This window comes from Ailuropoda melanoleuca, chromosome 3, assembly GCF_002007445.2.
Source record: "Ailuropoda melanoleuca isolate Jingjing chromosome 3, ASM200744v2, whole genome shotgun sequence".
Taxonomy (NCBI): Eukaryota; Metazoa; Chordata; class Mammalia; order Carnivora; family Ursidae; genus Ailuropoda; species Ailuropoda melanoleuca.
The window spans coordinates 36906220-36928825 of NC_048220.1; the positions used below are offsets into that span (position 1 = coordinate 36906220).

At 35.9% G+C, this 22606-nt stretch overlaps 2 protein-coding genes across 2 annotated transcripts in view; one reads left to right on the forward strand and one right to left on the reverse strand.

Annotated features, from left to right (window-relative positions):
- ANKRD55 (ankyrin repeat domain 55) overlaps nucleotides 1-22606 on the reverse strand; it is a 697933-nt gene that overhangs the window by 669880 nt on the left and 5447 nt on the right. The gene's annotated exons all lie outside the window — the stretch shown is intronic.
- MAP3K1 (mitogen-activated protein kinase kinase kinase 1) overlaps nucleotides 1-22606 on the forward strand; it is an 88300-nt gene that overhangs the window by 62786 nt on the left and 2908 nt on the right. The window contains exons 6-21 of the mRNA XM_034655631.1: nucleotides 589-789; nucleotides 1178-1294; nucleotides 1669-1817; nucleotides 7458-7579; nucleotides 8186-8267; nucleotides 8373-8556; nucleotides 10434-10712; nucleotides 12957-13078; nucleotides 14632-14723; nucleotides 15081-15270; nucleotides 15581-16862; nucleotides 17229-17381; nucleotides 18104-18266; nucleotides 19526-19657; nucleotides 20525-20667; nucleotides 21398-21529. Of these exons, the coding sequence (XP_034511522.1) occupies nucleotides 589-789; nucleotides 1178-1294; nucleotides 1669-1817; nucleotides 7458-7579; nucleotides 8186-8267; nucleotides 8373-8556; nucleotides 10434-10712; nucleotides 12957-13078; nucleotides 14632-14723; nucleotides 15081-15270; nucleotides 15581-16862; nucleotides 17229-17381; nucleotides 18104-18266; nucleotides 19526-19657; nucleotides 20525-20667; nucleotides 21398-21529 (3543 nt within the window). The remainder of the gene's footprint in view (nucleotides 1-588; nucleotides 790-1177; nucleotides 1295-1668; nucleotides 1818-7457; nucleotides 7580-8185; nucleotides 8268-8372; nucleotides 8557-10433; nucleotides 10713-12956; nucleotides 13079-14631; nucleotides 14724-15080; nucleotides 15271-15580; nucleotides 16863-17228; nucleotides 17382-18103; nucleotides 18267-19525; nucleotides 19658-20524; nucleotides 20668-21397; nucleotides 21530-22606) is intronic.

Consider the following 22606-nt stretch of genomic DNA (forward strand, 5'->3'; position numbering starts at 1 on the left):
AGACCCAAGTTCTAGGGGAATCAGTGGCGTGGAATGAGTGATCTATATCACCTTCACCACATGAGATTTAGCCTTCAGTAAACATCTTAATCTGGGGAAAGTCACTTGCCATTAGTTCTCTACAGCGTACCACGGGCAGAATTCCATGGTGGTGTTTATAAACTACCAGTTGCAAAAAAGCATTTAGTAACACCTTAAGTGGAAGCCAGGAAATTGGATGTTTCATTTTTGTCACTAGAAACAAGTCATTTTGCTTGCTTATGGATGAATTTTTATTCTTTTAATCTTGGTTTACATAATTCTTTTCAAAGAACTCAAATATTTACATTTTGTAAAATTACCACATGGTTGTCTTACTCAGCCAAATATTTATCATTAGTTATAAGGCTGACTGAGATTTTAGAAGTTTACTTGGGATGCATATGTTAGATAAAAAGCATTTGCAAAACGCATTTTGTTCCATTATACTTTGGGGCCTTTTTTCAGAATATAAAATGCCACATGGCCTTCTGGTGTAACCCTTTTTTAGGTTATTGTTTCTTATCAAGAAGTAAGCAATTTACCTAATACAAAAACAATGCTGTGAAGTTTCAGAGTGGGCGAATCACACCACCTCGAAGAGCCCCTTCACCGGATGGCTTCTCACCATACAGCCCTGAGGAGACAAACCGCCGTGTAAACAAAGTTATGCGGGCCAGGCTGTACTTACTGCAACAAATAGGACCCAACTCTTTCCTGATTGGAGGAGATAGCCCAGATAATAAATACCGGGTGTTTATTGGGCCTCAGGTAGGGTTTTTCACCATTTTACATCTTATTAGTATCTGGTATTAACTCAAATGTAGGTACTACAACATTCTTAAATTTAGATCAGTTAATTCTCTTAACTGAACTGAATTTAAAATATATTTTGGGCTAATAAACATTTTGATTTAATGTATTTGTGACAGTCTCTAGTATGACTCAATATACTTTAGAATACAAATTTAATAAATTCACCAAAAATAAGAGATTAAGTCACAGTGTAGACTTTTCCTACATATCCTTATATATCTAAGAGTAATGAAGCAAATTAATAGAAACTTTGTTAAACTTGGAAATATAAAAAAAGTGATCATCTTAGGAATTCTAATAGAACCACAGATTTATTACCCTAGGTTCTTTTTTAACTCTTTAGAACTGCAGCTGTGGGCGTGGAACATTCTGTATTCATCTGTTGTTTGTTATGCTCCGGGTGTTTCAACTAGAACCTTCAGACCCAATGTTATGGAGAAAAACTTTAAAGAATTTTGAGGTAATTTTTAATAAATGCTTTAGAGTAAAATTGCTAACACATTTTTATGGCTCATTCCTGACAATTTTCCATGAGCTCTAAATTTAAATAGACAGTGGTCACTTTGAAGGTGTGAAGATATTTAAGAATTATTTGAGGCTTATCTCTTATAATCCTTTGACTAATTAGATTTTTCTTCCAGATCGAAAAGAAAGTAAACACTGACCTGCAGTAAAAAATATTATCCTTAGTAAGCTATATATATATTCTTATTTTTGAAGCTCTTAAATTAGCTTGTGAAAAATTTATGAAAAAAAAGACAGTTCAACCTCTAGAACTCTTTATATGTATATTATGGCACGAATATCATTGTTACTATCTTTTTTCAATGTTAGGTTGAAAGTTTGTTCCAGAAATATCACAGTAGGCGTAGCTCAAGGATCAAAGCTCCATCTCGTAACACCATCCAGAAGTTTGTTTCACGCATGTCAAATTCTCATACATTGTCATCATCTAGTACTTCTACATCTAGTTCAGAAAACAGGTTAGTACTTTTTAAGGAATTAAAAGCATTAATCCACTGTTACTTTTTAATTTTAGAGGTAATTTTTTATATCTACTTGTTAAGTTCTTCTAAAATAATTTACATACCGAATCTTGGCTTTGAAGTTAAAATCAGGGGTAAACTATATCAAAGGTCTTCTGGGTATGTGTGTGTATACACACATATATGCATACATACATACGGACTTTACATCCTGAAAAACTACACTGTTGAAAAATGGCACCTTAAAAATCAGAATATAATTGTCATTCCATAAGAAGAATCAGGTGGCAAGTATAAAATATAAGTGGCTACTGTTTATCAATCACTACTTTTTGCCAAGCACCTAATATGGTGTCTCATTCTGTTCATATACCAACCTCATTACGTAGGTTTTATCACTCTTTTGCAGACAATGAAGCTGAGGCACTGTGTAAAAAATATGTCTTTAGTTCTTTTATAAACAAATTATATACAAGCCAAAGTGGTATTCCAAAATCACTTTCCAATGTAGGCTCTTTAAATTGTATGAATGACATCACTGCTTCTTTTGTAGATATTTTCATAGAATCCTCATTACAGGCTGTTTTACTTGTGAGAACACGAGGATGCTCTTCTAAACAGACTAATCATTTGTAATTAAGAGATACAGTAGCCATTAATCACAGTTATTTAAAATCTGCAGCTCTTCTCAAACTCTTCCATTGCCTAGCTGGTTATTAATAAGAATGAACACATAATGCTGAAGGATCTGAGATACAGCCCAAAATGACAGGTGTGAAAAAATTTAAGTCTTATGTGAATCTTCTTTCTTTACCAAGTTCTTTATTGGGTTTCTTCATTGGTTTTAATGTAAAAATGAGTCTCTTAAATTACTCCAGAAAGGAATGCTGCTTCTCTGAAAAGGGCACCTCCTATGTGTTCCTGAGGCACCTGTTCGAGAAGCACTAGTCTAAGTGATTGAGTCCCATCTTCATCCCAGCAATTTTTTTGAGTATTATTACTACTTCACAATTCTTGAAGAAAAGAAAGTAATCAGGTCAAGGGATCTGTGAAGAAAAGAAAGGAGACACCTAAGGGAAAAATAAATGTTTAAATTTTCTTATTTTTGATTAAATGATTTGGGAATTAGAGATTTCTAGTTTACATGGTTCAGTGATAACCCTGAAGCCAAAAGAGGTCATGCAGCTCAGCTGAGCAAAGGCAGAACCAGAACCTTTCTCCTTATCTCTTCTAAATAGATGAAATAATGAGCTTTATTTCTTGAGCTTCCTGACCCAAACTTACTCTGGAGCCATTCTCCTTGTGATTCACAAAAAATGTTTAAAACTGGGTAGCCATAGTTAAAATGGAAAGTTTCTCTCTAAAAAACGAAGATACTGTCCAAATATGGGCTGGCCATAATATGGAGGTTTTATTAATTCATTTGGATTAATGTATCCATGGGAGGAACCACTGAAGCTGTCATCTTGATAAACTGAGATTATACTGTGTAGGTAAGTAGGTTAATGTTTCATGTAATCACAAATTTTTATACTTAAAGACTATAATTAAAAAAAAAAACAGAAAATTTGTCTGGAGACCTGATTGCATTGTGTTAATATTAATTTATATATGAAACAATAAAAGCCAGAATTGGGACAAATTGAATATACTTTAAAAACTTTACCCCCCCCCAAAAAAAAAAAGCTATAAACAGGAACCTAAGGTCCTAGTACATAAATGGGCAAAGGGCATGAAGAGAATATTCACAAAAGAATTTCAAAAGACTAACAAACATTGGGGCGCCTGGGTGGCACAGCGGTTAAGCGTCTGCCTTCGGCTCAGGGCATGATCCCGGCGTTCTGGTATCGAGCCCCACATCAGGCTCTTCCGCTCGGAGCCTGCTTCTTCCTCTCCCATTCCCCCTGCTTGTGTTCCCTCTCTCGCTGTCTGTCTCTATCTCTGTCAAATAAATAAATAAAATCTTTAAAAAAAAAAAGAAAAAGACTAACAAACATGAAAATGGTTTAGTTAACCTAGTAACTAAGGAAATAGTCATTTAACAAAAAAAGATACCAAATGTATTTAGATAATTAGTAGAGACTTTGTCATGAGACAATTCGGTTCTTGTACAAGGATTTGCTTCACTGTATGTCAAGTTCTGTAGTCTTTCTGGAAAAAAATAATGTGATTTTTAAAATGTTTATATTTGTTGATGCAGTAAATGTACTTTCCTTGACAAAAAATTTTAATCTGAGAAATGCACAAGATTTATATATATGACTCTCTGTCATAGTATTTTGGAAAAAATTGAGAACAGCTTAAATATCCAGCAAGGGAATGGCTAAAGTATACCCATATTAGGAACAGTTCATGCAGCTATTAAAATTATGCTTCTGGGGCGCCTGGGTGGCTCAGTTGGTTAAGCATCCGATTTCTGAAGTCAGCTCAGGTCATGATCTCAGTATTGTGAGATTGAGCCCTCTCTCAGGCTCTGAGCTCATCAGGGAGTCTGCTGCAGATTCTTTCCAGTTTTTACTGCCCCTTCCCCTGTTGGCGCTTGCTGTCTTGTGCTCTCTCTCTCAAATAAGTAAGTAAATCTTTATGCTTCTGAAGAATACTGAATGGCATGAAACAAAATCCAGGTTATAACACTGCATGTTATGCCTGAACCCAATTTTTATATATAAAGGTATTGTGGGTTCATATGTAATGAGTAAGAATTTTAATGGTTATTAATAGGTGGCATTATTATGGGTGACTTTTTTATACTTTAAATACTTTGGGCTTTAAGGTTTATCAGGTCTGGGCTTTAATGTTTATCAGGTCTCTGTCACAACTACTCACCTCTCTCTGCCCTTGTAGCTGAAATAGCCATAGAGGATAAGTGAATGAATGGGTGTGGCTGTGTTCCAATAAAACTTTATTTGCAAAAGCTGGAACAGGCTAATTTGATCCCCTTGTAGTATGCTAACCCCTGCTCTCTACTTAAGTGACTTCTGAAAAAATTGTTATAAAGAAAATGTGAAACGTAGAAGAGGTGGGCACAAAAATGTTTCTACCGGTTTCTTAAAATGTGAAAGTACAGAAACAATTCATGTCCAACAATAAATGGATGCCGAAGTCAGAAAAGCGTTTGAGTAATAAGCTGTATTTGCAGTTGGACTACATTTTGGAATTTTATTTTTTTCTTCTAAGTCATTTGTATAAGCTATTTTTGGTGTAATTTGAAAGTTACTTGACCTGGGATCATCTCTGCCATTAATATTTCTTATTACAGATTGTTGTACAAATCATTTCTGCCATGTTTCTGTTCATTTTTGTCATTACCGCATGCATATTTTGACAGCACTTCCCCATTCCACATAGCTCCATAATTATGAAAAGAGATAAAGAGAAGGGGCAGATAATCAGGAGGGAAAGAGACTAGCATGTGCACCTTCACCTCAGGAATCATGCATCATGACTTTTTGGACCTGTTTGTTCAGCTTTTATAAAGTTTTTAAAGAAAACAGTTACCTTGCTGTCATTCAGACCTGTTTTTCAGGAATTATAGCTTAAGGTCGTAGAAGTGTCATATTAGGTCCAAAGAAAAGCGTAAACTTAGTAGAGACTCGAATTTGTTGGGTAGATTATGAAATATTCTCCTTAAATTAAAGCCTACCACACACTGATTTTTATGGTCTTTGGCAGCTTATTTAACATCTCAGAACCTAGTCTTTATATTGTAATGGAAATATTGTTACTGATTTTTAAAAGCCACTTATGACATCGTGAAGGTTCAACCAAAATTTATAAAATATAAAACGAAACTTCTCTCTCCAGTCTGGGCTGCATACAAAATAACCACTGTTAACAGTTTAATACAACTTTTAAAAATTAAATAAAGGAAATAAAACTCTTCCCCGCATTGTTTTTTTATACATACACACACACACACTCCTCAATAATTCTCTCATTTTTGTTTTTTAAACAAATATAAAAGTCATGCTTTATATTTTGATCTGAAACTTGATTTTTTTTTTTAACTTTAGATACCAGGACCATTTTCCTGAGTCAGTACAAAAATATCCACTACTTTCTTTTCATGGCTGTATAAGATTATGTAGATACACCACAATTTATTTTGCCATTGCCATAATTAAGACATCTAGTACCCCTAATTTTTTGCCTATTAAATGCAGTAAATTTTCTTTGTTTATATATTCCAAATAACTCCGTAGGATGGCATCCTAGAAAATAGGTTTTTTAGGTCATGCGTATGTACATTAAATAATTTTAAGAAATACTAGCACAGGGGCACCTGGGTGGCACAGCGGTTAGGCGTCTGCCTTCGGCTCAGGGCGTGATCCCGGCCCCACATCAGGCTCCTCTGCTATGAGCCTGCTTCTTCCTCTCCCACTCCCCCTACTTGTGTTCCCTCTCTCACTGGCTGTCTCTATCTCTGTCAAATAAATAAATAAAATCTTTAAAAAAAAAAAAAAAAAGAAATACTAGCACATTCCTTTCCAAAAATTTCAGTTTTTACTCCCACCAGCAGTATATATGAGAACTTGTTTTCCTGCGCCAATATCAAGGCCAGATGTTACCAACCTATACAATTTTTGTCAATCAGGTTATTAAAAAAAAAAAGATACAGTTTCATTAATATGCATTTTGTACTTTGTTTTTCATACTTAATTGGCTATTTGTATTTTTCATTTCAATTTCCTCTTTATCGTTGCCCATTTTACTATTGAATTATTAGTATTTTTCTTACTGATTTTTTTAAAAGCACTTTGTGTATTAAGAATATTCAGGTATATACAGTATACTTCAAATATACACAATAAAGTTGCAGTTTTGCCATAAATTGGAATCATTCTGTATGAATTAGAATTCTGTCATGCTGTCTTTTTTTTCCACTATATAGTATATTGTGGATGTCTGTCATTTATGAATGTCTTAGGTCCTTTGTAAAAGCTTTACAGTGTGTGGGTGTACTTTTTTTTTTAACCTTTTGATGTTCATTTGGTTGTTTTTTTTCTTTATGCTAAATACTGCAGTGAGCATTCTTTTATATATGTGTACGTGTGTGTGTATGCTTAATATTTTGTCTCTATTTCCTTATAATATATTCCTAGAAGTCTAGTTGAAAGGGTTTGCTTATTAACAATGTGACATATGTTTCTAGCTTAGTTTCTAGGAAAGTTGGACCAGTTTATGGACCCACAAAAAGTACCTGTGATGGGCCTTCAAACTTACATGGAATAGATGAGCTCTAAGGTCCTTTCCAATAATTGAAATCTTGAAACTGCTGGCATGTCACATCTTAGTAGTCAAACCTTAAAGCAGTTTGTTCAAAAGGTACAACAGCAGAATTGTGGAGCTACAAAGGTCTCTAAGATTGTACTTCCTATACTGAATTGTATTTATAGCAAGGAAAGGTTAACTCATACCCACAATCTATAAATACTAGTGGTATGAATCTTATTTAAAATTACTGTATAGTAGTAGGAGAAAGAAATATTTCTCAAATAGTTCTATAGAAGATGCTCCTAGCAAGAATTTCTAATTAGTTTTTTCATATTGTAAAGAATCCAAAATTGTTTTAGCTATGGTGTTAATTCTGTATTATATTCTTTAGCATTTAATGCTTTTCTTTCCTTTTCCTCATAGTATAAAAGATGAGGAGGAACAGATGTGTCCTATTTGCTTGCTGGGCATGCTTGATGAAGAGAGTCTCACCGTGTGCGAAGAAGGCTGCAGGAACAAGCTGCATCACCACTGCATGTCAATCTGTATGTGGCTCTTCTTCTCCCTGTGCTTCCTCAGCACAGTTACTCTAGGAGTCAACTGTATTATTTAGGATTTTAACATGACTTTGGGGAGCCTGGGGTGAGAAGAAAAGAAGTATATCTAGGCCCTTAAGTAAAGTTTTCAACGAATTGGAGTTTAGGATCTGTTAGGAGATGAGCTTTGTGAGCGAAGAAATGTAACACATTGTGATACATGTAGTAATGGAAGGCATGCACAGAATTAAAAACATAATTCTGGTCTGGAAGGTGTACGTGGAGGTGAGGAGGCAGAAGAAGAGCTGGGCAGGCATGACAGGGTAACATGAAAGCACATTTTGGAATGACATTACCACGTAATCAAGTGGGCAGAATGTTTTAAAAAATAGTTCGCAAAATACATGTTGTAACTAAGAAAAATAGCATTTGCAAAAGGTACGCGCATCAGAATAATTTTACATCCTCTGCCTGCTTCTAAGTAAATACATCAAATTATTTTTTGAGGTTCCTCCGATATAAACCTATACTAGCCATTAGCAGCAATTATTATATATAGTTATTTAATGTTAAGCATTTATATTTTTTAAAAGTTTTTTTCCTTTAATTTTTCAGGGGCAGAAGAATGTAGAAGAAATAGAGAACCTTTAATATGTCCCCTTTGTAGGTCTAAGTGGAGATCTCATGATTTCTACAGGTAACAATTTTGAATTAATGATTTGGATATGTTTAATAAAAAATAAAAATGTTCTCAAAGTGTTATTTAAATCTTCTAACAAGATTTGGTTAATTTTTCATTTAGCCATGAGTTGTCAAGCCCTGTGGATTCCCCTTCTTCCCTGAGAGCTGCACAGCAACAAACCATACAGCAGCAGCCTTTGGCTGGATCACAACGGAGGAGTCAGGAGAGCAGTTTTAACCTTACTCATTATGGAGCTCAGCAGATTCCTCCTGCTTACAAAGATTTAGCTGAGCCATGGATTCAGGTAAGTTCTTAGTCTTCATTTCTCAAATAAGCCTTTATAGACCAATTAATGTAGCTATCTCCCAGTTGTTCATAACTGAAAGTACTTTCGCTTGGCTCCCTCATGACTGATAATTGGATTGAAAATTCTACCTCTGGTGTTAACACTCTTATTATAGAGTTTAAACTTTGAAAATTCTTGGAGTCTCACCTCCCATCTCTAGAAAAATCTCTTTCTGAACCATCAGACATCAGGATTATCTGGGGATAGACACTAGGCTCCTTCAATGCTAACTTGTTCAAATGTTTCATCCCATTTCTACTAAAAATTTCTGTCATTTTTCTTCTTTATTACCATTTAAATTCAACTTCTTTTTTCTGTATCCTCATGGCATAATAGTAGGTGCTTAATACTTTGCTAAGTGGATGAATAAGGGGAAAAATGTAGCTTTTTGACTTATATTAGGCATTTTTATTTGTAAGGACAGTTTCTGTTTTTACTTTCTCTTCTGATGAAATGTGTTTTCTTCCTCAGTAAATCGGAATTTCTATTGGTTGGTTGGATTCTAGTGATTTTCTTTGTTGTTGTCTGCTTACTATTATTTTTTAAGAATGTAGAATCCCAAACTAAACAATGTCTCCAGTAGACAGTAGTGAAGTAAAATGTTTTCAATAATCTGTTAAATTCTGTTTAATATATTAAATTTGTACAAACTCATTCAGCTCATATGTCATTAGGATTTCCTTTTTCTTTTTATGACTATTATAGTCCTGCAGCTTTTGAATTCTCTTTTCTCAGCATGTAAGTAACCTATCCTGAATCTAATAAAATTTGCAAACTTAATAAACATACCTTATTTCTTTTATCTGGTTCATTAATGGTACTGAACATAGGCCCTCACCTGCCCCTTCACGAGTCGTCAAAAGAACTCTCAGAGTTGATACTTAGGAGCTATTGGATGCCATTCTTTCAAGGCAGTGGTGTAGTGAGTTTTGCTTAAGCTTTAGGCTGGACTATGCTATCTACTCCTAGTTTTTTATTAAGGATGTGATATAAAACAATTAAGACTTAGATCATGGTATGCTATTTAACACTGCATGCCGGGCATATGAGATGACTATATTCTAGTTGATTTATTCTCCTTTACTGTCACCTTGTAACAGAACACACTTAAGTCATCATTTATTTGCCCTAAAATTGTGTTTATTCATCTCTAAAATTCAGAAAATTTTCATATGGTAAGTTACCTTAGGTTTTAAGTTTACTTTTAGCTAATTGGCCCATAATGTCAAGACCATGTACCCTTTCCTTTATTTAGCGACTCTTGGGCTTTACAGGCTTGGTGATTTGCTGATTTGAACACGAGTTTTTTTTTTTTTTTCTTTAGAATTTTTCACTCCCTTTGTTATAGTTCCAACTATGTTGTTGAGGGTTTTTTTTTTCTTTAACCTTTTTCTGCAAGACAAAATCACATTAAAAGTTTTTGACTTACCACTGTCATTTGTAAGAAAAATACTCTATCTCTTGGATACTCCAGTGCCTTTTTTGATTTAGCTTTAATACAAATACAAAGTTGGGGTTCTTTACAGATTTCTTTGTCATAAGCATAAGAGTACGGAAACATATACATATCCATCTAATTACTTAATGGAGTTCACTCAATTTTATTTGAGCTAATAAATGTTAAGGAGTTTGGATAATTACCAATTAAAATTAAATATAAAATTCCTCCTTCTGATTTTTAAGTGGCTGGACATAATTTCAAACTGTGTGGATTGGTGAGATTTAAGAAATGTCCACAACCTTCCTTTAGTAATCAAAAATCATGCTTATTTTCAAATACTTGAAGTTCATCAGTTTTTCTCCACATTGAATTCATTGTGTTTGTTTGACTATAGGTATTTGGAATGGAACTCGTCGGCTGCTTATTTTCTAGAAACTGGAATGTAAGAGAGATGGCTCTCAGGCGTCTTTCCCACGATGTTAGTGGGGCTCTGCTATTGGCAAATGGGGAGAGCACTGGAAATTCTGGGAGCAACGGTAGAAGCAGCCCGAGTGCTGGAGCCAGCAGTGGGTCTTCCCAGACCAGTATCTCAGGAGACGTGGTAGAGGCATGCTGCAACGTTTTATCAATGGTCTGTGGTGACCCTGTCTACAAAGTGTACGTTGCTGCTTTAGTAAGTAGCTTTATTACATAACCAAAGCATTATGGGTGGGTTTTTTGTTTGTTTTGGGTTTTTTTTTTGAACTCGTAGATATCACTCCTAAGATCCAGTGAAACTACTTTACCTGATTTAATTTTGGAAAATACAAATTTTTATTCCGTAATCCCAAGAAATTTCAGTTTTCCATTTAATCTCTTCATTTGGATTTTACTTGTTTTAATCTAGTCAGGTTTTCTTATATACTGTTTACTTTTCTCCCCTAAAATAGCCATGTCTTGCTATTCATATCTTTAAATTTTCCTTACATCTTACACATAATCAAATTAAAAATGCTTAATGGGATAGCAAGTGATCATAGTTACTTTGATTTTTTAAAAATTTGATATTAGGCATTAAGGAGAACTGATTATTAATAAACATTGTTGTATGGAAATTCAGGATCCTTTTCACAGAGGAGGGTTCCATGACATAGATGACTGAGTTGTTTTTCTAGTTGAAACTATTAGAAGTTGTCTTTCATGAGTGGGATGAAATGATGAGGTTGTTATTTAATTTGTAATTTTGGAGGCCACTTTCTCCATTCTGAGTATACATATCTTTAGAACAGGGTTTCTCAACCTCAGCACTGTTGACATTGAGCCAGATAATTATTTGTTGGGGGCAAGGGTGCAGGCTTGTGCACTGCAGGATGTCCAGCAGCATCCCTGGCCTCTACCCACTAGATACTAGTAGCAACCCCCCCCTTCTCCTTCCCACCCCCTTCACGACAACAAAGAATGTCTCCAGGCATTGCTGAGTGTCCCCTCAGGGTCAGAATTGCCCCAGTTCACAACCACTGCTTTAGAATAATTCGTACCTAATTAATTCGTTTTTTAAAACTCATTAATCTCTCTGCTTCCACTCTTGGTCTTTTTCTAATCCATCCTGTAACAGCTATGCCTAATGAATCTTCTTTTTGAGAGGTAGTATAGGCTGATGGGTATGAATATGAATTTGGAGTCAGAACTGAGTGATGTCATAATTTATCATCTTAGCTAGGATACTTGAATAATCTCCTAGTTAACTGGGACTAGCCCAGGCAGTCTGAACATAAGGTCAAGATTATAGAGACCTTGATTCAAATTCTCATTCTTCCATTTGCTAGCAGTGTGACTTTAGGACTCATTAAATTTCAGCTTTCTCACATATAAAATAATGAAAATATTGCCTCTTCGGTTTGAAGAGAGATTGTGTAAAACCTCTAGCCATAATGTCTGTAACATTTTAAGAACATTGACTATATAGTAGCCATCAGTATTCCTTGAAGACCACTTTGATTATTCCCTAGGTTAGAAACCCTTAGAGGATTCTGTTGCTTTAGCAGCATTTCCAAAAGCATATTCCATGACAGTTTGGCAGGATTATGAAAACTTCCCCTGAAGAAAGAGTTCTGTGTTCGGTTAAAATTGATGAACAATGAATTACACGAGTTACGTGGGTCTGTTCACTGCAAGGGAATCTTAACCTTCAGTAAGCTAATGTACATTAGGAATTTATAAGAGCAAGAAGTACAATGTATTATTTCCCAAATCTATCTTACCATGGTCTGTATTTTCATGTAGAATATCCAGGGACCACCGTACTGTAAAAATCAATGTACTTGCCCAACTTTTTACCTCTTTCTCTTACTATTTTCCAACACAAACCTTCAGGCATACTTGGTTGTTCAATGTACTACCTTACTGTCTGGTTGTTTCTTCTTAATTTCAGATGGTTTCCCATCTAGTTTGTGAGCTGCGGAGTGAAGGGACTCTGAGAATCATACTATATTCTGATTCCTCTATAATTACTTAGCGTGCCATGCACAGTGGAGGCAGAAACGGCTCCTTCCCTTAAAGCTCTCCATTCTCTTTCTCCCTTCCCCTGCCCCCCGACCATATATAATTCTTTGCTGAACCATTTGAGAGTTATTTGCAGGCATCACGACCTGACATTTCAGCTCAAATATTTTGGTCATTAGAAGCTCTTTTTTAACTTCTCATTTTGAAATTCATACTTCGAAAATTGCAGAAATAGTTCAGAGAGTTTCTCTGTACCCCATCTATTTATTCATTCATTTATTAGTATCAGTATGGATTCATGGATTATTTTATTTATGGGTTATAATCCTTTTCTATCATTATTTATTTTATTAAATGGTCTCAGATCTTTTCAGATGCCAGGGTCTCTGATGCTTTTCAAATACAGTTAAACTAACCTTCAGTTTTTTCCTCCCAGAAAACGTTGAGAGCCATGCTAGTATATACTCCTTGCCATAGTTTGGCAGAAAGAATCAAACTGCAGAGACTTCTCCGGCCTGTTGTAGACACCATCTTAGTGAAGTGTGCAGATGCCAATAGGTAAGGCCCTATTGATGAACTGCTTCAAACCCTCTTATATTAAAAGCCTAGCAACAAGCCTCACACCTGGTGAGTATTTGATACATGTTTATTAAGTGAGGCTTTGAAATTTGAAATTAAAATGTAACACTTAAAGCTGTTGAACACTAGGGAGAAGGACTAATGACAAGTAAAAACCAGGCTAACAAACTGCATGGGTAACTGTATTACTGTGTTGTGATTGACTTTTTTTTTTATCTTAAAGTAATATTCTTAATCTCAAATCCAGTTGAAAGAACAGTAGGTGTTATATACATAATCTCATTTTAGAGACTGAGTTATACAAGATAGGAACCAATAACATCATTGCACCTGCTTAAAAAAAAAAACATTCCATATTTGCTGTGTAATGGAATTGTACTCTATGACAGTTTATGCTTAAAAACAAACAAAAAAACAGCAACAAACTCCATATAGCCCTGCAGTATCCTTAAAAACTGACAAGAACAAGAATAATGCTAATTGGAGGGGTAGGGATAGTCAGGTAGAGAAGTGAGGCGTGAGTGTAGTAAAAAAAAACAAAAAAACTCAAACTGTGCTTTTAGGAGACCAGTGCTCCACCCACTGCTCCTTTCGTGGGCACAGCTATCGCCAGAGGTTGGACGGCATTCTTGCCACTTCATGTCCTGCCCATCTCAGGGGAGGAAGCACTGAATCTCCCTTGTTGTGCCCATTTGGAGCTTGCTCAGCCCAACTTTTGTCTTCCTTCCTAAGTCACATGATGTCGTTTGTAGGTCTGTAGCCAGTCTCAAAAACTAGGTGCTTAGATTTGACTTGCTTCTCATTTCATGAAGACTGTCCTCCGCCTCCATTGTTTTCTCTACACAAGCCTCTGGATTGAAAGTATTAGAGTTGTCTTGTTGCTTAGAGAGAATACTATAATACCTGAACAACATTAGGCAAATTAACAAATAATTTGTAAAATGTATAGAAAAATTATGTAGTTTTTCAGGATTAGAGCACATATTTTTCTGAGCACTTCATTGCTTTTGTGGCATTTGTTGTGTTGTGTGCTTTCCCAAATACTAAAATTAGGTTGTTTACCTGGTCCCTTCAATGACAGAACATTATAAAAAAATATAGTAGAGATTTTAAGGTATTTGGAACCCACTCAGTCTATATAAAAAAATATAAAGTTTTGGATGGGAAGGTTTTGTTTTTAATGCAAGAGATTCTTACTGAAAATTCAGAAATCAAAATGAGTCTTTTTAATTTTAATGAAATAATCAAAATATGCCTTTTATCTGGTTTGCTATTTAAATTAGTATTTGCTCTCTCAGAGCCACTAGTAACAATTCTGTGCTTAACACAAATGAGGTAAAATTTATGAAATTAGACCTTAAATAATGAATATTATTTTTTGTAGGGACATTGTTAATGTGATTTTAGTGGTGGAAAAGCAAACACTTACAGAAACTTTTACCCATCTTTTCACATAGCATTACATTACTATTGTCCTTTTAACGTGTATTTTATCTAAGATCCGAGTCTGACATTTCTTCTTTCATTTTTAGTCGTACAAGTCAGCTGTCTATATCAACACTGTTGGAATTATGCAAAGGCCAAGCAGGAGAGTTGGCAGTTGGCAGAGAAATACTTAAAGCTGGTAATAACTTTTTACTTAATAATAATATAGCAGGTCTTAACCATTTTCCCTCGCCGACTGTCTAATCCTGTAATCTCTGATAGGGCAGTTGTATACAGGGTTTTGTCCCTTTGGCACAGAGGAAGGGGCAGAGGGAAAGGGAACAGACTCCTTGCTGAGCACAGAGCCAGACTGTGGGCTCAATCCCAGGACCCTGAGATGATGACCTGAGCCAAAATCAAGAGTTGGCCATTTAACTGACTGAGCCACCCAAGCAGCCCCTAAGAAATTCTTCTTGGCATTATGCTATCTTGATGTTTTGCTTTATTAGATTTTAATATCATTGTTTTTCAATTATTTTTGCTTTCCTTTTCATAGGATCCATTGGTATTGGTGGTGTTGATTATGTCTTAAGTTGTATTCTTGGAAACCAAACTGAATCAAACAACTGGCAAGAACTTCTGGGTCGCCTTTGTCTTATAGACAGACTGCTGTTGGAATTTCCTGCTGAATTTTACCCTCATATTGTCAGTACTGATGTTTCACAAGCTGAGCCTGTTGAAGTCAGGTAATTTTTCTTCTGCAAATATATTACTTTGTTCTTCCTTTCTACTCCATCCCCACCCCTCTAAGAAAGACACATTTTAGATTCATGAAAGACTCAGAAGTTACAGAGCATATATAGGTTACTAATACCTTAATCTTTGATTGACATAAAAACCTCAAGTCTAGGCTATATAATTAAAAATTTATAGATCCTTTGTTCTGAAATGACTTTTTTTAAATGTATAAGCTGTAAATTAGTACCTTTTTATTTGCATATATTTTGCAGTAATTTTGACTTGTCTAGTAATTGAATGTGTTTGTTTTTCTTTCAGGTATAAAAAGCTGCTGTCCCTCTTAACCTTTGCTTTGCAGTCCATTGATAATTCCCACTCAATGGTTGGTAAACTCTCCCGGAGGATATATTTGAGTTCTGCAAGAATGGTTACTGCAGTACCCCACGTATTTTCAAAACTATTAGAAATGCTAAATGTTTCCAGTTCCACTCATTTTACCAGGATGCGTCGTCGTCTGATGGCTATTGCAGATGAGGTGGAAATTGCTGAGGCCATCCAGCTGGGCGTAGGAGACACTTTGGATGGTCGACATGACAGCTTTTTGCAGGCATCTGTCTCTACCAGCTATCCAGAAACCACAGAGAACAGCTCCCTTGAGCGCACAGACCATTTAGAGAAAACTGGAAAAGGACTGTGTGCTACAAAACTGAGTGCCAACTTGGAGGACATTACTGACAGACTGGGCAGCATTTCAGTAGGACTTCCTAGTTCAACAACAATAGAGCAACCAAAGCCAATGGTTCAAACAAAAGGCAGACCCCACAGTCAGTGTTTGAACACCTCTCCTTTATCTCATCATTCCCCATTAATGTTTCCACCCTTGTCAACTCCTTCTTCATCTGCTCCCTCTGCACCAACTGGCACTGGAACAGATGTCTCTAAGCATAGACCTCAGGGATTCATTCCCTGCAAAATACCTTCGCCATCTCCTCAAACACAGCGCAAGTTTTCTCTACAGTTCCAGAGAAACTGTTCTGAAAACAGAGACTCAGATAAACTTTCCCCCATCTTTACTCAGTCAAGACCCCTGCCCTCTAGTAATATACATAGGCCAAAGCCATCTCGACCTACCCCAGGTAATACAAGTCAACAGGGAGATGCCTCAAAGAATAGCTTGACACTTGATCTGAACTGTACTGCCCAATGTGATGACAGCTTTGGCAGAAGCAGCAACAGCAGTAATGCTGTCATACCCAGTGATGAGACAGTGTTCACCCCAGTAGAAGAGAAATGCAGATTAGATGTCAATACAGAGCTCAACTCCAGTATTGAGGACCTTCTTGAAGCATCTATGCCTTCAAGTGACACAACAGTAACTTTTAAGTCAGAAGTTGCTGTACTCTCTCCTGAAAAGGATGAAAATGATGATACCTACAAAGATGATGTGAATCATAATCAGAAATGCAAAGAAAAGATGGAAGCTGAAGAAGAAGCAGCTTTAGCAATTGCCATGGCAATGTCAGCGTCTCAGGATGCCCTTCCCATAGTTCCTCAACTACAAGTTGAAAATGGAGAAGATATCATCATCATTCAACAGGATGTAAGTATAGTCTTGAAGAGATTAGAGAGTTTCCTTGGACCAAGCTAAAAGAAATCTAACTCAGAAATGATGGTTTTCACATGAGTTAATCATTAGAAGCAGTTTTTCACACAGAATTAGCAGTTTTGTATCATTGCTTTGACCACAAACACTACTTGCCTATTTCAAAGGCATTTCTGGTTGCTTCTGTAATGGGTGATCACTTCTGCGTTTGACATTGGTCACCAACACTGTGCCTTCAGAGGTCAACTTTATAGGTGGTCTGGGAAGCCAGACTGAACAAGAATAATATTTTGCCAAGCTAATTTTACAGACTCTTCCTCTTTTAACTTAACAGTAAAAAGATTGCTTTCATTTAATATGTAGACACCAGAAACTCTACCAGGACATACCAAAGCAAAACAACCTTACAGAGAAGACACTGAATGGCTGAAAGGTCAGCAGATAGGCCTTGGAGCATTTTCTTCCTGTTACCAGGCTCAAGATGTGGGAACTGGAACTTTAATGGCTGTTAAACAGGTAAATATCTAGTGAGCACATAAAAGACTTAAATTATAAAAATGAAGCATGAGCAAATAAAATAAAGGATATGTCCCTGTGTGTATATGCTTCAGTTCTTTCTCAGAAACCTAAATTTCAAAGTAAATACTGCCAAAGCATCACGAATTCTAATGAAAAGCTGAAGCTTGATTATTTTAATGAACTACAGAAATGACCCTTGAAAGTATAGTCTTGAAGCATGATTATTTTAAGATGCAACATCACGATGGGCCTCATAGAGGTTTTTGGATTTTGTTTGTGCTTTTTATAAACAAGAGTTATGGTTCCATATTCCTCCTAGCAATGTTACCAGTGTAGCATCATCTTGGGAACTCTGTAGTTTACTTTTTATAATGAACATGCTTATCAAGATAAGAAAACAATAAAGCTTTCATTTTTAAATTATGTTGGTTCTTCTCTGAATAGGCTTTTCTCATTCTATCTTTAGACAGCGTTGGAGGATTGGCTACATCCCAGTTTTTTCCCTTTTCCTGATACTTCACTGCTTCTTAAGCTAGACTCTCTAAGAGTTTGACTTGGTTTTTTACAAAGTATCAAATGGCATCCATGAGCATAAATGCCAACTCCTGTCAATTTATAAACTGATTGGAATTTGTCCATTTTAGATAAGATTGTTAGTGAAAATTGTAAATGGAAATTTATCAGAATTCAAAACTTTGTAAACGTGGTTATTGAAACAGGTGACATATGTCAGAAATACATCTTCTGAGCAAGAAGAAGTAGTGGAAGCATTAAGAGAAGAGATCAGAATGATGAGCCATTTGAATCATCCCAACATCATTAGGATGTTGGGAGCCACATGTGAGAAGAGCAATTATAATCTCTTCATCGAATGGATGGCAGGTATGTTCCTGTTTTAAATCGCAAGTAACAGTACATGAATTTAACTTTCTGGCTGATAGTAAATTTAGGAAAAACAGTTTAATGAACACTTATTTTTAATAAGTAGTTTGAATTTCTAAAAGCAAATCACCCCTAACATAATATGAACTGGAAATACTTCGTTTTGTCTTACACTGATTGATTGATGGATTGATTGATTGATGGGCAGCAAAGTTTACTGAGCAATAGTACAAAGCTCCCAAAGGGGGGGGGGAGCCAAGAGGGTTGGGTTGCCCATTTTGTCTTACATTTAAATATAAATAAGATATTCATTATCTCTACCTCTCAAACTTTTTCAGTGTTTCTTTTTAAATGATTGTGTAGCACTGTTTTATAGGAATAATTTTTTTAAGACCTGCTAGGTTTAAGACCCATATTTTTCCAGGTGGCCATCATCAGTTGGACAGATCTGAGATGTTTTAATGTGACAATATAAAAATGAAAGTAAGATATAACTTGGAAAAATTATAGGTAAACTAGCACTGAAGCATGAAGTCAAACCTTATCATCTACTTGAACAAATAAGAACCGAACTTCATGTGGTATCAGACCATACATACAGTAAAACAAGTAGCTTGGGATGTAATGAATGAATAAGTGCTTGGTTTAACCTCTTAGATTTTCTGCGTCTGAAGGAATGGATTTCTATTTACATATCTGTTCTTTAGTACATCCTCTGATGTTGGTTGTAGCTGCGTTGACTGTTGTTTTTAGATTGACTATTATCAGTACTTATCAGCGATGTTTATTGAGTTTGCGACCTGTCCCAGGACAGATCTAGTAAACAGTAGAATATGAAGCCTAATGCTGATCTTCCGGCTCCTCTCTTGTCTGGCTTCTCTCTACCTTCTGCCAAATAACATATTAGCACTGTTTACCTAAGTCTTATTAAGTAATGAGGTATTTTGTATATCTTGGTCAAAAAGAGAGGTGAATGGTACATTGCAGAAATAGTTCCATGCAAAATGTTGTTTTAAAGCTTTCTGAAATCTTGACCTTCCAAAAAAATAGTTCATGAAAATTTGATGAAAATGTCTAATTGATAGGTTTTGAGATTCCTGGAATGTGTTATGTGTTAGTTTTTAAATCCATTTCATTTCTGATGCAGAGTATAAATTTAACATTTCAGATGTGAATGTGAGCTCTTGCGGCACAAGCTTATGTAACCAAAGTATAATAAACAGTTTTAATTTTGGCTTGAGTTTATGTTTGTCTTATAGGGGGATCTGTGGCTCATTTGCTCAGTAAATATGGAGCCTTCAAGGAATCAGTAGTTATTAACTATACTGAACAATTACTTCGTGGCCTTTCGTATCTCCATGAAAACCAGATCATTCATAGAGATGTCAAAGGTAGGAATTCTTTTAATTACCACCTACTAGCAATGAATAGAAAACAAATGTAGTTTTACAACTTGGACCTTTGTTGATAGTTTCTAACTTGAGATCAACTATGGGATTGTTTCTCCTGAGTTACTCAAATCAGTAGAAGCTTTGGAATCATGTAATCTGCCTTTCTTGGAGAGACTGTGACTTTTCCAATCTCACTGCTAATTGACAGCAAACCAGGTATAAAAATCAGGTCTCTGATTTCCTGTCCTGTTGTCATGATCTGCTGCCTCCCCAAAAGTTCCTGATCCTGGTTTTATTTAGAATAATTGGGATATCATGTACTTCTTTTGAGAAAAATCCCTTCAAATCTTTTGCAGTTCATCTTATTAAGAACAACTTTGGTTTTCTGACATGAATGTCTGTGGCTAGTATTTGACATAAAGTATTCAAGTAATTCTATAGCATTAATTTTTTATAAGTTATAATTGCAAAATTACTGTATATATTTTGAACTGGTCTAGGTGAGTATGTTTCGATAGGACTTTGCCTTAAAATATCAACTACACTAAAATTTTAACTCTGAGGGAAGATTTTTGTTGGGAATCATCATATTAAAGGTTTTCAGCACTTAGTAACATTTCATTAAATGTCTGCCTTTATGTCCTTCTGCCGTGTTACTTTGGTCTTCCCTCTTGAGGTTCTGGATTTTATTTATTTTGCACTGTTGATACCTGTGTGCCTTTAGCAAGAATGAAGTGAATTCAGAGGGGAGAGATCTCTGAATCCTTCCATGTCCACTTTCTTTGTTACTGTCCTGTTTTGTATTTTACTGAGGTTTTAATCTGTTCTTTTGTTTTTAACATACAAGGTCCTTTGCTCTGTTGACAGGTGCCAATTTGCTAATTGACAGCACAGGTCAGAGACTGAGAATTGCAGATTTTGGAGCTGCAGCGAGGTTGGCATCAAAAGGAACTGGTGCTGGAGAGTTTCAGGGACAGTTACTGGGGACAATTGCATTTATGGCACCTGAGGTGAGAAGCAGCTTTGAGTGTGATGAAAGAAAATATCTGGAGTTCTGTGGGACAGAACTATAGCAAATTAGTTTGCAGTGTTATTCAGCATATGCTTACCAATGAGAAGTTCATGGCTCTAAAAATAAGGTTTTAATGATATCCTTGATTTCAGACCCTTAATCCCTGCCTTTCTATCTTCGTCTTGACAAAATTTTAAAAGACAGGTTTTAATAGTTTTGCTTCTAAGGCTATTTCTAACAAAGAATTTGGGGGTAATTTATGCTACTTGTTTTGTAGTACACACAAAGAACACATAATTAGGCATCTCAACAATTGTTCTCTCCCTATTCCAAAGGGAGGTGAGCACAGAGAAGCTGGTCTTGGTAGTGGCGGAAGACGTTTAAGCTTGCTATTCTGAATCTGGCTTCTTCTGTTGTGTTCCAAACTCCTCGTGTTTACATGTAGTGATAATTGGTTGTCCGCTGGCCTCATAGTTTAAATTAAGCGCACTGGGGATGCTTGGAAATTCTATGATGTGACTCTTTTTCAGAATCTCAAAATTCTCCAAAATACTTTTGTGCCACATAGGAAATTAAGCTTGTTGATGAAATAAATGAGACATCAGGGTAGTCCATGGAGTTGCTGTCTATACCACTGTTTCGATCTGAAAAAAAACTAGAATCCATAACTAAGAATGTTTTTCTCTTTTTTTAATGAATCATATTTCCAAATTAACTCTCTATTTTAGGTACTAAGAGGTCAGCAGTATGGTAGGAGCTGTGATGTATGGAGTGTTGGCTGTGCCATTATAGAAATGGCTTGTGCTAAACCACCTTGGAATGCAGAAAAACACTCCAATCATCTTGCTTTGATATTTAAGGTAACTGTGATATAAAAATTACTTCTTTCTGCTAAAATTGTCAGAAGGCAGATTTTCATGGGTTCTCCTTAACTCTCAATCTCAGATAAAAGTATATCCTCCTTGAAATAAACATGCATGTATACGTCTCCAGGAATGTACGTGGTGCGGTGAATACTGGCAGCATATACAGTCGGTGCTCAATTTTCACAGTAGTCAGGCTCTGTAAAGGCACTGCGAACAATGAGTTAGCAAACGATGAATCATGTTCCTAGGTGAAATATGTAAGTAGATATATCCAACTTTCAAATGTAAAAACATAGAGCTCTTAGGTACACAATCTGCCAGTTTTTAAGATCTGATTTACTATCTTCTGTATTTAAAAAATTTACACCCGAATCAGGTACCAAATCCCATCTGTTCTATCTTTCTGACAACTCTCAAATCCATTCTGTCCATTTCCAGCAGAGGAGAGTATAATAGTTGAGATTTTTAGCTTTTGATCTAGACATGTGCTAGTTAAAAGCTCAGGCTCTGATGGGGGATGGGGTAACTGGGTGATCGACATTGAGAAGGGTATGTATTGTCATGAGCACTGGATATTATATAAGAAGACTGATGAATCACAGACCTGTACCCCCTGAAACAAGCCATACATTATATGTTAATTAATTGAATTTAAATTTAAAAAAAAAAGCTCGGGCTCTGGAGTGATACAGACATGGTTTCAAACTGTGGGTCCAGCCTTTAATAGCCCTGTGACTGGGGAAATGACTTACTTGGTCTCCCCTCTGTTTTCTTGGTTTTAAAATGGGTATAATGACAGCACCTACTTCATGGGATTATTATGGGGATAAACAAAATTATCTCTGGGCCTGAGTAAAGCAAAGTCCACTGCACCGGAACCCAGCACCTCCCACCTGCCATAACTGCCTCCGGTCCTTCCCACACTTACAGAACTTCCGCATTTGGTGTAGTTGTGTCTGATGTACTAAATGCACAGGTGTGGTCTCTCTCACTTTGAATAGCTCTCTGTGAATAATAGAAAGTGTAGTATAGTATAAAGAGCGTATAGTATAAAGGGAATACTTTACCTAC